This window comes from Balaenoptera musculus, chromosome 4, assembly GCF_009873245.2.
Source record: "Balaenoptera musculus isolate JJ_BM4_2016_0621 chromosome 4, mBalMus1.pri.v3, whole genome shotgun sequence".
In the NCBI taxonomy this organism is placed as follows: Eukaryota; Metazoa; Chordata; class Mammalia; order Artiodactyla; family Balaenopteridae; genus Balaenoptera; species Balaenoptera musculus.
The window spans coordinates 7,628,664-7,643,410 of record NC_045788.1 but is presented as its reverse complement, the minus strand read 5'-3'; the positions used below and the strand labels follow the sequence as shown (position 1 = coordinate 7,643,410).

The 14,747-nt window shown below is 39.2% G+C and overlaps 1 protein-coding gene across 1 annotated transcript in view; it reads left to right on the top strand.

Annotated features, from left to right (window-relative positions):
- Positions 1-1,299: 1,299 nt before the first annotated feature.
- The window catches only part of KCNH8 (potassium voltage-gated channel subfamily H member 8), a 392,154-nt gene continuing 378,706 nt past the window's right edge, over positions 1,300-14,747 (top strand). Inside the window, exon 1 of the mRNA XM_036850697.1 lies at positions 1,300-1,375. Coding sequence (XP_036706592.1) covers positions 1,300-1,375 — 76 coding nt within the window. The remainder of the gene's footprint in view (positions 1,376-14,747) is intronic.

The following is a 14,747-nucleotide window of genomic DNA, read 5'->3' as shown; positions in this document are numbered from 1 at the left end:
GGGGTCCTGCATTCCCAGCGGCGCTGCGCCCCGGGCTTGGGCGAGGCTTTCCCGGGAGGGAGTCCCCGCGCCAGCAAGGGGGGCGGGACCGGGAGGGACCACTTTCGTTTTCCCAGATGCTGGCCGTGCTGGGGACTCGGCCAGGCTTTCTACCTGGAGGTGCCGGTCTGGGAAGGAGATGAAAAGCAGGCGAGGCTCTTTTGTGCTGCAACTATATTTATGAAGCAACCTTACGGGTTGTACTTGACATTGTATTTTTCAAACCGATAGCAACAGCAAACTTTTCTAGAAAGGTTTTGTTCACATTTCACCGCAGAGTGGGAAACCATTCATTATCCCTATAAAAAGCTATTATTTTGTTATATTCTTTTAGTTTAGAATGGCTTGGGGAGACTAATGGTAATTTGGGGAGAGGGGCTGAAACACCCCTTCCGGAGCCCAGGATGGGGAGGTGGGAAGACCCCGGCGCTTTGCATCAGTTTCCCGGTTGAAAGACCCGGGGGACTGGGGAGGGGGCCTTGCAACTCACTCCAGGCTGCCTTGCTCGGGTCGCGGGCACTTCGCCGCGGCAGCTGCGCCGGAAGGGGGCCACCTCCCCCCCGGGGGCGCCTGGCTGCCTCAGCTCTCGCGGACACCGCAGGGGGACGTCCCCGCTCCCAAGTTCTGGGCGGCCGGGTACCTGCCCGACCTGTCTCCTCCCCTTCTCCAATACCACACCCACGGGACTCTGGTCTCCCCGGGAGAGGGACAGAGCGGGAACAAAGGGGTCTTTGTTCAGCGGCTCCCGGGGGGTGGGAGTCGTGCTCGCTCGCGTTTCCCGGCGCCCCTGGGAGACGGGCAGGCTCCGCGATTCCGAGCCTCGCCCAGCCTCGAGCGCCGCCCTCCGCGACCCCAGCGCCTGAGGTCAGGGCGCGGCGCCCCGGGCCACCGCGGGTTCTTTTCGGGCGGGCGGGCTGCGCGGCGGCGCCTGGCGGGCTCTGCCGCCCGCGGAGGGACGGTGGGGGTTCTCGGAGCTGGCGGAGGTGGAGGGGGCGGGAGAGGGAGCCTGCGCCCAGCTGAGCCTGGAGGTGCGGGGCGGGCTCCGCGAGCGCTCTCGGGGCTGCTCCTGGCGGAGCCGCGGCGGCTGGAACCAGCTCCTTCGCTCCTTCCATCCTCCCCCTTTTCTCGAGCGGCCCCATCACCGCGCCGGGCCCCCCTCCCCTGCCGTCATCACACTCCCCTTCTCCCTTCTTGGCACTTTCCTCTCGAACCATCCTTCTGGACAAACTTTGATGGAGAATTTCACACCACGCTGGAAAAATGCCGGTTATGAAAGGATTACTGGCGCCCCAGAACACCTTCCTCGACACCATCGCCACCCGTTTTGACGGAACACGTAAGTCTTGCACTTCGATGAGTTGCATGGGTTTTTTTTTTTTTTGAATGATTTTTCTCCTGTAAATTACTTTCGTTCCCACCCTCCTTTTTGCACCAGTGGATTTTGTTTCCTTATGTTCCTGCCGAGGTGTCTTTTGTGCGGAGAATTTTTTTCCTCTCATGGTTCGGTGTAGTATTAACACTTCGGTGTAGTTGGCCCCCTTGACTCGAAGGTTTGTAAAGTCTGGAAAAGAACCTGAAGAAAGACCGACACCCGTGTTCACTGTGGGACCCGTAATTCCTCGGTTTTTATTAATTTTATGAAGTGAAAATGAAAATTGTCCATATTGGTGAATTGCCAATCTATCCTTCTAGAGTTTCAAGGCTCCGTAAATTATAGGGAGAGTTTGGAATGTTCTTCGTCCATGGAGCTTCATTCTGTGAGGTCTTTTGGATAGGCATGATCCCATCTGAGTTTAAGAAATGCAACTAGAATCAAGATTGCCAAGTGTAAGCTTCCCGTAGAATTCTGAACGTTATGAGTTTGTCAGAATCCCGATTCCTGCTTCTCAGGTATTGAAAGGTAGCATACCTTTCAATCTGAAATTATCCTAACACTCGAGGAGAGACTGTTGGAGAAGGAGAAGCCGGGCGTTATAAAGGTTGATCTGATCATAAGAGGAAGTTTCAACATAATTTTTTTGAGGGTGAATATTATTGGACGCTTAGCTTGTTTAAGCTTCTGTTTAAAAGCAAAGATATGGTGTGTTCTTGGAAACTGTTGGGAAACGTCTGCAAGTTGTTCTCTTTCAGGACCACGGTCAGGTCCCCGTTCCTTCCCAGGCTTCTCAAACTCCCCTCTTCTTGACCAGTTGGTTTTCCCTGTAATGAGGTGTCTGTACTTTCACCTCCAGCAAAAGCTATCAATTGGTTTCACTATGAATATCCACACCTTCCTCCTAGCTTATGTTGCTTCTGCGTGCTATCTTTCCTTTTCTGCCTGTTACACAAGACTTGTAGAAACTCATTTGTTCTAAAGGCTAGTAGTGATTCAGGCATCATTGTGTTTTAGGATGATGGCATATTTCTTGGAGCTGATGTGAGAGAGCACATCTAACTCTATTTTCACTCCAGTCGTCTGGATACACAGTCTTACTACAGTGGGAAGTAAATCCTGGACTTTGGCGCTTCAGGAGTAGTTGGAAAAGTTTATATGAGGGAGAAATGAACTATTTACTGGATTTTATTCTATTTTTATTTTCAACCTCCAGCCTACTCAGGGTAGTTGGTGTGAACATTCTTTCCAGTGTTTTTATCTTTATCTTTAGCCTTTCCTTCCCCTTTTATGTTCTAGATGTGTCAGAATGAGTGAAGTGCAATGGTATTATTTATCTGTCTTCCTTAGATAATAATAGAAAAATATAATAAAATTTCAAATCCCTGCCAGTGACATCATACCCACCACCCAACCACTACACAAAATCACCACTGCTATCTTCATGCATGATTGTGGTTACTACTGTTTATTAGCTTAGGAACTGGTCAGTTTCTAGTGGATGTTTGTTCTTGAAGTTGCAAATGTAAACCCAAAAGACTTTCAATATTGATCACAAGTGCATGTATTGAAAATGAGCTAACTGGTAAATGGTAGTTGCTTATCTCATTGTCATTTGAAGTTGAATGGAATGCAGTGTGTTCCCAGCATAGCCCTGGGAATTACTGCAGGGATATATTTAAGTACCAGTTGCTAATGAGAGGGGCTTTGGATCATCTGTGTGAGGAGATCTCTGCCTCTTTCACTATACCATTTGATAGACAGAAGGCATGTAGAGAAAGAATGGTGTACTAGTGAATAGCTCTTTTTCTATTTTAACTACACATTAATGTGAATAAAATAGAAGGTTAGAAGTTTTAAATCGTTGTTTGGGAAGACCATCATCACATAACCAGCATTTAGAATATTAGTAAAACTAAAACTGTTGGAGAGCATGCTTGGTCTGTTCTCCAAGGGTCTGTGGGATTCCTGGAGGGAACCACTTTGTATGAAATCAATCTGAAAATCAGAGAAGCAAATTTCAAAGTAATGAGTGACATAAAGGTTTACTTTAGCAAAATTTTGTTGAGAACTTTTAAAGATACCCCTCATGCCAATTAACCCCACTCAAGGAAAGAGGACTGTATCCTCTTATTTGCTTTTCATTTGAACTGCAAGATGACTTGAATAATCTGAAACTTAAAAAAATACTTTAAGCAAATTTAAGCCACAAATTTTGCTAACATCATGGCATATCAGTTTGCCTGCTAAATATTTAGTTTATCTTTTTCTATCTTTTATGTGTTGACACAATTTTATTAAGTATAATTACTATCCCTGAAACTCTTTTCCTATGATCATCCTTCTTTCTCTTGATTTTTTTTTATAGCAGTCATTTATTTTCTTGTGCAAGATAAAACCATTTGAAAGGTTTAAATTAACAAAATTGCCACTCGCCCAAATAAAAATTATACTGGAGAGTGCACAATGTTATTATACTCAAAATGTCATGTGTTTACTTGGTACATTTTCTGCCTTGTTAGGTATATTTTGTAGTCATGTTAGTTTCTTATTTTGTTTTATTTTGGACAATATCATTGAAAAAATAAGAGAGCAAACAATAACCCTTGTTATCATTGAAAAAATAAGAGAGCAAACAAAACCACCTTGCTAACTTAACCACCATGAAATATTATTATCTTTATTGATTTAATACTGTAATGGAAAATAATAAATCTTAAAACATCATGTAAAATTTCTCCCAGGAAAAATTAAATATATGACAAGAAAAGCCTATAACATAATCTTACTAATTTATCAGTTGAGTTATTATCATCACAGGGCAACATAAAATAAGTTAATAATATATTTTATCACCTAGTGACACTTTGTTATTGAGCGTAATAGGATATTTTTTCTTTTTAGTATTTAAGAAGTGAGCTGTTGGTCAGGATTGAAAGTCAATAGTGGCCCATTAATTGAAACTTTTTTCTCATATTCAATATAATTTTTAAAAACTATTGGAAAATATAAATCTTTTCGCATAAAACTACCCTGACATATATTTACTCTTGAAATATGTTCTCCTGGTTTACGTTTAACTGAATGTAAATGAGACTTAGAAAAACTAAGAAGCTTGCAAATATTGAATATGTGTACCCCACTGAGGGAAAAAAGTAACTCCAGTGAAATTCTTTGACTCATTGCATATAACCATACTTCTCACGTGAAACACTTAAACACACACACACACACACACACACACACACACACACACACAATCTTAACATTATGACCTGCATATAGTTTATTTTTTCATCGTTCATTTTATTTTTACACATTAATGTACTTAAAAAAATCTTTTCTGAGTAGACTTTTGCTTTAAGTACATGAATATTAATCTGGACAAAGTGAAATGATAATAACAGAACACATAAGTACATATTTTAAAAAATAGCTTTTCAGTACAAATATTTGCCACAGGGTACCGTTTGAGAAAAACACATTTCTTTGAGGATATAAAACTTTCAAAGGGAAGTGTCCATTTTCCAACAAAATGGTGCATTAGCCTACATTTTCCAGTCACATCAAAATTTGGCCAGAACAATTCTTTCTCTTTGGGGTTAGTGAGACAAGATCTAAGCTCTAAAGGATATTTGTAGCCCAGTAGACTCTATCAAGGAGATTCCATTCAAAGTATTCAGAAATAATGGTTTAGACATTCATTTGTATTTGCATATGTTTTACGTACTCCTGTTCAAAATGGTCCAAAGAAATTTGTTAAATTGAAACGCTTCCTTTCCAGAGGAAACTCAATGGAGTTTCTTTTCCCCTTTATACTTTCATCAAGGTACATAGATCTCTTAACTTCAGAAGCATAGAGAGAAGGGTAATGTGCCCAATGCTGTAGGAAAGGGACACAATAAGGAAGGGGACAGTGGGGACTTCCTAAGTCTTTGCTGGGTTGTAGTTAGAAGAATATCATCAGAGGCATTTAGCCAAAAGAATGAGCTCCATTATGTATGGGTCTGTCTGTAAAAGGCTGTTACATGAAAACATTCAAAGAAGTACCTAGCACTCCATAGATATCTCCCCACAAATGGGAGTTCATAAAGACTCGTTTGTATTTTTTGCATGCCACGAGTAGTCTCTTATTCCCATTCTGTATGTTTAGAGAGACAGTTCCCACGTCAGTTTTCTATTTCTGGGTAGTGAATTACCACTCATTCAGTGGCTTATCATCTCACATTTTCCGTAGGCCAGACATCCAGGCAAAGACTAACTGGGTCCTGTGCTCAGGGCTTCCGGAGACTACAAGGCTGAAACCAAGTTGTCAGCTGAGGATCGAGGCCCCCTTCCAAGCTCTCGTGGTTGCTGACATAATTTAGTTCCTTGTGGTTTTTCTCAGCAACTGGAGGCTTCCTTCTGCCTCCTGACACATGGCCTCTTCCCCAGGCCCTCTTACAACAGAACAGCTTACTTCTTCACAATTACTCAGCCATAAAAAGGAATGAAATAATGCCATTTGCAGCAACATGGGTGGACCTAGAGATGATCATACTAAGTGAAGTCAGTCAGACAGAGAAGGACAAATATAGTATGATATCGCTTATATGTGGAATCTGAAAAAAGGGTACAAATGAACTTCTGTACAAAACAGAAATAGACTCGCAGATGTAGAAAACAAACTTATGGTGACTGGGGGAAAGGGGAGGGGAGGGATAAACTGAGAGATTGGGATTGACACACTACTATATATAAAATAGGTAAGCAATAAGGACCTATTGTATAGCACAGGGAATTCTACTCAATACCCTGTAATGGCCTGTATGGGAAAAGAATCTAAAAAAAGAGTTATACATATACATGTGTATATGTATAACTGATTCACTTTGCTGTACACCTAAAACTAACACAACATTGTAAATCAACTATACTCCAATAACAATTGAAAAAAAGAAAAAAAAATAAAATAAAAGATCAGCAGGAATGCCTGTCGTTTAGAAGCTCACCTTGGTCAGACCTACGCAGAATAATCTCCCTTTTGACTCAAAGTTGACTGATTATGGATCTTAATTACATCTGTAAAATCCCTTCTAAAATCATATGACCTGTCCAAACTCAAGGGAAAGGGACCAGATGGAGTGTTTACACAAGGGGTTAGGAATCTCGGGAGCCAGCTTAGAATTCGATCTGCTACCGGTGCTGTCCCATTGCTGTACTAACATACGAAGCCTAACGTTCCCACATCTGTTCTTCTGTGAAGCAGATTTATTGAGCATGCTCTATGTAATTCTGTACGCACGTAAACTCTGCTGAGCTTGCATCTGCAGTCTTTGTGAATGTAAGGCCCAACTCACTGGAGGGAGGGTTTTTCTTTATATTTGGTGATGGCATATGAGTCAACCTAGCCTAGCCGTGTTAGTCAGCTGTGTTAATCAGATTCTTCATTCTCTGATCTACAAGTAATGTGGGAGACATAGGGATATTTTCAGAATATTGATCCCAGTCTCTTGACAGGATGCTTCTTCTTTCCAGATAAGGAAGGTTACATGGGGTCTGTTGGTCTGTGTACGGGTATCTTAATCTGAGGGTGAACCAGTCCACAAATGTGGCATCTGCAAAGGACGCAAGACAGGTCCTTGTATTCTAAGGTGACTGAGCTGTTTCCACTTTATTTACCTTCTTAACCAGTTCTGTTACTGGGTTCGTATGTGGACTGTTTTGAAACAGTATGTTTTCCATCTTTTTCTTATGCTTCTAACCATGTTTCAGATTTTAAGAAACTCCCCATTATGCACTCTTGTATTGAGGTTGGCTGTGTTAAATAACTTTCTTTATGTAAACTTTATTCCAAGAGTACTAAAAAAATAGAAAGAAAGAAAGAACAAGAGAGGGAGAGTGAGGAGAGAATAGAGAAGAGGGATGAGGAAAGAGGGAATTATTTATTTTCATTCTTTTGACTTTGGAGATGAATTCTTTATCTTACAAAGGACTTATTGCATGGGTTCTCAAAACTTCCCTGCAATGAACAAAGTGTTTGATTTACAAGAATTTGGATTTAGGTATTTACCAGAAATGCATTTCTTTGGATGAGTGAGATATACAAATAAGAAGAAAAAATTTATTATGTAGTCTTTGAAAATACCAGATAATTTTGTTTTGACATCATCATATAGAGGAAAATAGATAGCTAACATGTTAAGAATGGAAGTTATACCCACAATTTTTTCTAGGCTCTGGCATTTGGTGTTGCCCGTAGACCAGATCCAACACACCTCTGGGAGGGCACAGTCTCTCTTAGGAAATCTTTACTTTATTCAATCAATCAAACATTTCTTCAATGCTATTTAATCCATGCTGACTATATACAAAGCTATTATGCTAGGATCTTTGGGATAAATCATGCTTGTCCTTCTCTCAAAGAGGACAATAGATGTATGCACAAATTACCATCACATAGGTTGGAAAGGGATGCAACTGTTCAGGGTGAAGAACTGTGTACATTTAGATGAGGGAGGAATAATTTCCTTGGGGGCGGGGAATGAGCTGGGGGAGTCATATAGTAAATGACTTCTGGGTGGGAATGATTGGCTCATATATGATAAGGGCAAAAAACAGTATTCCATTTACCTGGTCAATTTGTGCAGCACTTGTCATTGAGGCTGGAAAGGGGGGTCTTTAAGGAGAATACCAAGTATCTTAGAGGACGTGAAGGGGGCAATGTAGAGGCAACAGGACAATGGAAAGTCAATAAGGCCAGACGAGGAACATCTTTGAAGCCAGGGTGCTTTGTCATAATAAGCCATGGGAGGTGGTAGACCCATGTCTTGGTAAGAGAAATGTGTTGTCCTGTATGCCTGGTGTAAAAGCTCTCAACCTTCCCATGTGGCACAGGCTGATTCATGATACGGGAGAAATGTCAACCTTGAAACCGAAGATATTTCTTCTTCTTTTTTTCTTTTTTTTAATTGAAGTATAGGTGACATACAATATTATATGCTACAGGTATACAATAGAGTGATTCACAAATTTTAAAAGTCATATTCCATTTATAGTTATTATAAAATATTGGCTATATTCCCCATGTTGTACAATATATCCTTGTAGCTTATTTTATACCTAACAGTTGTACCTCTTAATCCCCGACCCCTATCTTGCCCCTTCCCCCTTCCCTCCTAAAGTGTTCATTCTTTCCGGCTAGAAATTACTTACAGCTTTCACAAGAGTTTTTACCATTTTTTCAGCTTCTACCCATTAAGGTTTACAGTACTTAGTGTCTGAATTTTAGCTTGGGCTCTCTGGACAAAGCTGAGAGTCCCTCAAGCCCATGGGCCTCAATGGGAAACAGCTACATTGGCTTGGTCTTGCCACTGAAAAAGCAAGATATTGTTGTATTGTGTGTGTGTATATCTGGCCCCTGTGTCTAGATGCTTTTAATTAACTGTTTTCATAAAACTTTTATTTTATATTGGAATATAGTTAATTAACAATGCTGTGTTAGTTTCAGGTGTACAGCAAAGTGATTCGGTTATACATGTAGAAGTATGACCTCTTGCAGTGTTTCCAGGTGTGCATACCAAATCACTAAGACACTTCTTACTATCTGTCCTAATAAAGGCTTTACACTTGAACAAGGGTCCCCTATTACGCAGCGGAATTGCGTGTTCTTCATTTGCTTACGAATGTCTGCTTTGCCCAGGAAGCTAACTATCTCTTAGGAAAGGGAAAGATTGATTTCTGACCACAAGGTGAATGCTGTTCTCCTCCAGGGCTGCTCACCCCTGTGTTGTACTGTAGAATGACGCCTGTGGAGAAGAAAAAGAATTGAGGGTGTGCTAGAATTCCATCCCCGTGAAGCCACTGGAGAAATGCCAACAGACAGAGGTACAGAATTGCAACATCTGCAGAGATAGTCCGTTCACCCAGGCCATACGTATTTGCTGATACAGTCTAAACACTAAGGTTTTAAATCCATTTTGGTTTAGCAGAGCCTACAAACAAAAATGATGAGACTTCAACTTTACCTGTGGTATAGTTCATACTTAGCAACTGGAGCGATTGAAGAGTTTTCTCAGTAATTTAAACAGTCAAACATAGTTCTTGGCTTATAAATTCCCTGGAAGATAAATTTTGCTTTCCTTTTTAGCTGTGAATACAACTATCCATCTCCCTCAAGCCCTTCAAAATTCACATGTCCCCAAATGAACGAATAATCTTTTCTAGCCCATGAAGCCTGTTTATTCTCTGGCCCCATAACTGGCATCAGCACCCACCCATTTCTTCAGGCTAGAAATCTGAGTCGGCCTCGACTGGGCATCCATCAGATTGGTTATCAGGTCTTTGAGATTTCACTTAGAAATGCCCTAATTTGGCTTCTCATCTCCCTCTTCCTTGCTTTTACTTTAGTTTGGTTCCTGTTTCTTAGCGACACAAATGCAACCTTACTCTGTCTAGACTCCCGGGGCCGTAAGCTCTTATCCGACCCGCTTGCGCCCCCTTCAGTCTGCATTGTCCCCAGAGTGATTTTCCTTAAAAGCACTATCATCGTTTAATCATGTAACTACCCACCGGTTCCCTGCTACCTCTTGGAGGATGTCCAAAGCCCTTTGGGTCATCTAACCCCAAGATGATTCGGCAGCATCTTTTCCAGCCACTGCCTCCTGAGGCTGCAGACATACTCACCCCAAACGCCCTGCTTGCTCATCCTGGGCCTCTGCATGGCACCCATCCTGAAGGTCCCCTTCTGTCTAAACTCTTTCTGTGAGGCTCCAAGTAGAGCCAGGTGACATTTCCTCTCTGCTGCCATGTTACCTTGCCCATCCCATCCCTCCAGTCAGCTCCTCTGTGTGCTCTAATGATCTGCTTTCAGATTTCAACACTCAACCCATCAACCCCTTCAAGTCTTCCTCGCTTGGACTTATACTTGGAAGAAAGTCTTTGCTCAATAAATGTCTTTTTGAGTAGAAGAATTTCATATTTCTTAAAGGCCAGGTCTGTCTAGTAATTGTCTTTATTTCCCTTCAGTGGTAACTGGTACTCCTTTTATACAGTGCTATGTGGTTAAATTTAGTTTTGAGACATAATTCTAGACTGGCTTCTAGCCCCTCATTTTCACATGGTTGAAGTACTAATTTATTTTATAAAACTCTAATGATAATAGTGACTACCATTCAGGGCATGTCTGCCTGCATGCTGTGTGCCGTGCTGGCGCTTTATCTGTTCCTACACAACCCAACACAGCAAGAAGGCAGGCAGTCCCCTTTCTGTTCCAGATGACAGGACTCAAGCTCAGAACTTTTCTAATGTTATCACAGTAGCCGGTGATTTTTCTACTATAGCCTGTGATTTTGCTACTATATCACACTGCCTCTAAAATGTGGTTTTTTAATAGTAAGTATAAACAGACTGGGGCAATCTGTGATATCATTTCTAGTTTCTAACTCTTGCAAAAAGGGATTTCTGCTTTAAAGATTTTAGCCCTTTCTAGTTCATATGCTGCTTTTTTTTTCTCTTTTGATATACTATGCTTTAAGTACTAGTCATTTAAGAATGTGTTTAGATTGGTATTTAAGACTCGTATCTGGAACTACTAAATGCACTCACTGTGCAAAGCAGTTTTGCTCATCAAAAAAAATCCACTGTCCATTTTTTAAAAAAAATAAACCCATTTTCTTTGAGATTTTGGTGCTTAGAATTTGCTGACTTTAGAACTTCCTTGTGATATTTTTGTTGTCAGGCTAATCTTTCCATAGAAGATATTCTAATTCCCATGACTGTTATAGTGACATCATTTTGTATTTTTACCTTGTTAGTGCTTTACAGAGGAAATTCTTGTACCTATTTTGAGTCTGCTTTTATTGGGAGAAATATATTCTCCAGTGTCAGGCACTTTTAACAGCAATCATTTACCTTTACTCCACAATGAACTTACAGTCAGAAATAAGGGTACCTAGCTCTCTAACTCTCAAATCTAATTTAAAGTTCTTTTCTTTTTTCATGTTTTTCTTTTTCTTTTTCTTTTTTTTTTTTGTTCTAATAAGTCTTTTGGACAGATTTCCTTATTGTACCTGTGAGTCCAACCAGTTTCTTACTCTAGTTATTGAACTAGAGGGAACTGAGACCAGAGTGCTTTTCAGTCTTTCCATATTTTATTTGATTGTCTAGAAAAAATGATCCACAAAAAATGATCCACATAAGAAGTTCAGATGTTATCAAACTGTCAAGTACCCACTTTGACAGGAAGTAGCTTGTTCTTAAGTGTGATATTCTGGCTATTCCTCCAATGGAGAGAATCATGTAGAAGATTAAATGGGGCATATTTTTTATCTCAACACAGAAATAAATGTTTCTACTGTGATTCCGTTAATTGTGGAGGAGAATGAATGTCTTGGGACTGGAGCTTTTGTATTGTATTGTAACTTTTGATTTGAATAAACGTTATAAAATGATTTGAAAGATAGTAATAATAGCTAATATTTGCCTAGCATTTCAGTGTATTCATTCTTTTTTTCCATCTCTTGAATTGCTTTTGAACTAATAGATAAAAAGTGGCTTCCTATTATAATTTTTAACATACATTTACTTTACTGTAAGTGAAGTTAAGCATTATTTAATGTATTTAAGTTCTATTTGAATTTCCTTTCCTGGGCATTTATTTGTTCATATTCATTGCCCTTTATTAATTAAATTGTTGGCATTCTCTTTTTGACATCTATGAGCTCTTTACAGAGTAACAAAATGAATAGTTTACTGGTGGTGTGAATGTATATGTTTTCTCCAATTTTGGTGGGATTTTTGATTTTTATGTAAGTGAATTAATCAATTTTCCTCTTATGATTTCTGTGTTTTGTGTCATAGAGAGGTATTTTCTATTCTGAAATTATTAAAAAAATACATCCTATGTGTTCTACCATAGTTTCATTTTGTATATTAATTTTTTCTCCTCTATTAGTAAGTTCTGTCATTTAATCTATTGAGTACAACGTAGGGATCAAATTTTTTCTTCCTAGATTCCTATCCATTTTTCTAACAATATTTTTCAATAATTCATCTTTTCTACACTGATTTGAAATGTCTAGTTTATCATATTCTATATTTCTATATGTAATTCTTTCTATATTTTGACTTGCTATCCTATTACATTCATCTATTTTTTCTTTATGTGTAGTTCCACAGTTTTAATTATAGAAGTTTTATGATGTGCGTCAAAAGACTCATTCCATTCTATTTTCCCCCCCAGAATTTTACTTGGCTAATCATACTTATTTGGAAGTCCACAGGAACTTAAGAATCAGATTATCTGGTGGAAAAAAACCCCGATGATATTTTTAATGGAATCTCCTGGAGGAAAATGACATTTTTATAATGTTGAAAATTCATTTCCAAAAACTTGCCATGTATTTCTTTCACATCTTTTTTGGGATTCTCAATAAAGCTCTTGCACATTTCTGCTTTATTCGATTCCTAGTAATTTCCTCTTTGTTATGTAAAATGGATTCTTTTCTTCCACCGTTTAGTTTTTCTAATTCAGTCATGTTTATTTATTTGAAGGCTATTGATTCTTATATTTTATTGTTTTTCTAACCAGCCAGCTTGCTGAGTTTCTATTATTCTTTGTAATAATTTTGCAATTGGTTTTTTGAGGTTTTAGGGTAACAAATAATATTGCAGTCAAATAATAAAAAGTTTGTGTTCTTGTTTCCAATTTTCACAAGTCTTACTTTTTGTCCCCTTAATTTTTTTTTTTTTGGCTGCATTGGATCTTTGTTACTGCGCGCGGGCTTTCTCTAGTTGTGGAGAGCGGGGGCTACTCTTGGTTGTGGTGCACATACTTCTCATTGCGGTGGCTTCTCTTGTTGTGGAGCAACAGTAGTTGCGGGCTTCAGTAGTTGTGGCTCGCGGGCTAGAGCGCAGGCTCAGTAGTTGTGGTGCACGGGCTTAGTTGCTCCGTGGCATGTGGGATCTTCCTGGACCAGGGCTCGAACCGGTGTCCCCTGAATTGGCAGGCAGATTCTTAACCACTGCACTACCAGGGAAGTCCCTGTCCCCTTAATTTTTTTTTTTTCTACTGTCTAGTTGTTTTGGCTAGTATTATAAATGCTATAAAAATGGTTATGATAAAGAATATCCTTCTTGTTCCTGACTTTAATGGGAATTATTTTAACATTTTTCTAATAAGTATTTTTCTGGTTTTTAGTTTGAGAAATAAATATTTTATTATTAAGAGATTTTGTCATGTATTCCTATTTTATTAAGCAATTTTATCAATTCTTTTCATCTATTCAAATAATTCTGTTTCTTGTTGAATCAATTAATATGATAGATTCTTTAGACAGATTTTATAATATAAACTATCTTTTCATTCTTTCATTAAAGGTTTCTTGGATGTGTTACTGGGTTTTACTTGTTAATGTTTTACTTAGCATTTCACTTAGAATTTTACTTGTTAATGTTTTATTTAGAATTTTAGAATGTGTGTGTAATAGTCATTTTTTTCTTTTTTTTGCATGTGTGTATTATTGGATTTTTTGTTGGGGACCACAGATCCATATCTGTGCCACTTATAATGTAGAGTCATTGGGTTTAGAATTTGTGCCAAATTTTTCTTATTTTAATAAATTATCATTATTTATTACATTGGTGAGGTTTATAATGGTATAATTTACATGCAGTAAAATCACCCCTTATAAGTGTATAATTCGATGAATTTTGCAAAATGGGTACAGTCATAAAACCACTGCCACAATCAAGATTTGGAACAGTATCTCTCCCCCCTCTCCCCAAGGTCAGTACCCTCCCCACCCCTTCCAGTCCCTAGGACAACTAATCTGTTTTCCATCCCTGTGGTTTTGCCTTTTCTAGGTTGTAAGGTTAATGAAATCATACAGCATGTAGCATTTTTTTTGTGTGCCGGGGTGGGGGCGGGGGGCGCCGAGGAAGGTGGAGGTGTCCGTCTTCTTTCACCTGGCATAATGCTTTTGCAATTAAGTAATTTTTTTGCATGTGTCAGTAGTTCTATTTTATTGTTGAAAATTTTATTCAGTTTTGAGTTTGAGTTTTCTTATACACGTAGAAAAAAATGAAGCAACAGTGGTTAATGTATTGATTCAATAGTAGATGAGCTTCATAACTATTAACACCGTCAGGGTTTTCCATGGAAAATCAGTTAATCTTAATAATACTTGAGTTTTTGCATCAAATTTATGGATGTAAGTAAAGCTTTCCAAAGTTTGTTTTATAGAAGGTAAATCATATATTATTTTAAATGTTATTGTAAATTCAGTTAAATGGATCATTAAAAATAAAGTTACTGGGCTTCCCTGGTGGCGCAGTGGTTGAGAATCTGCCTGCCAAT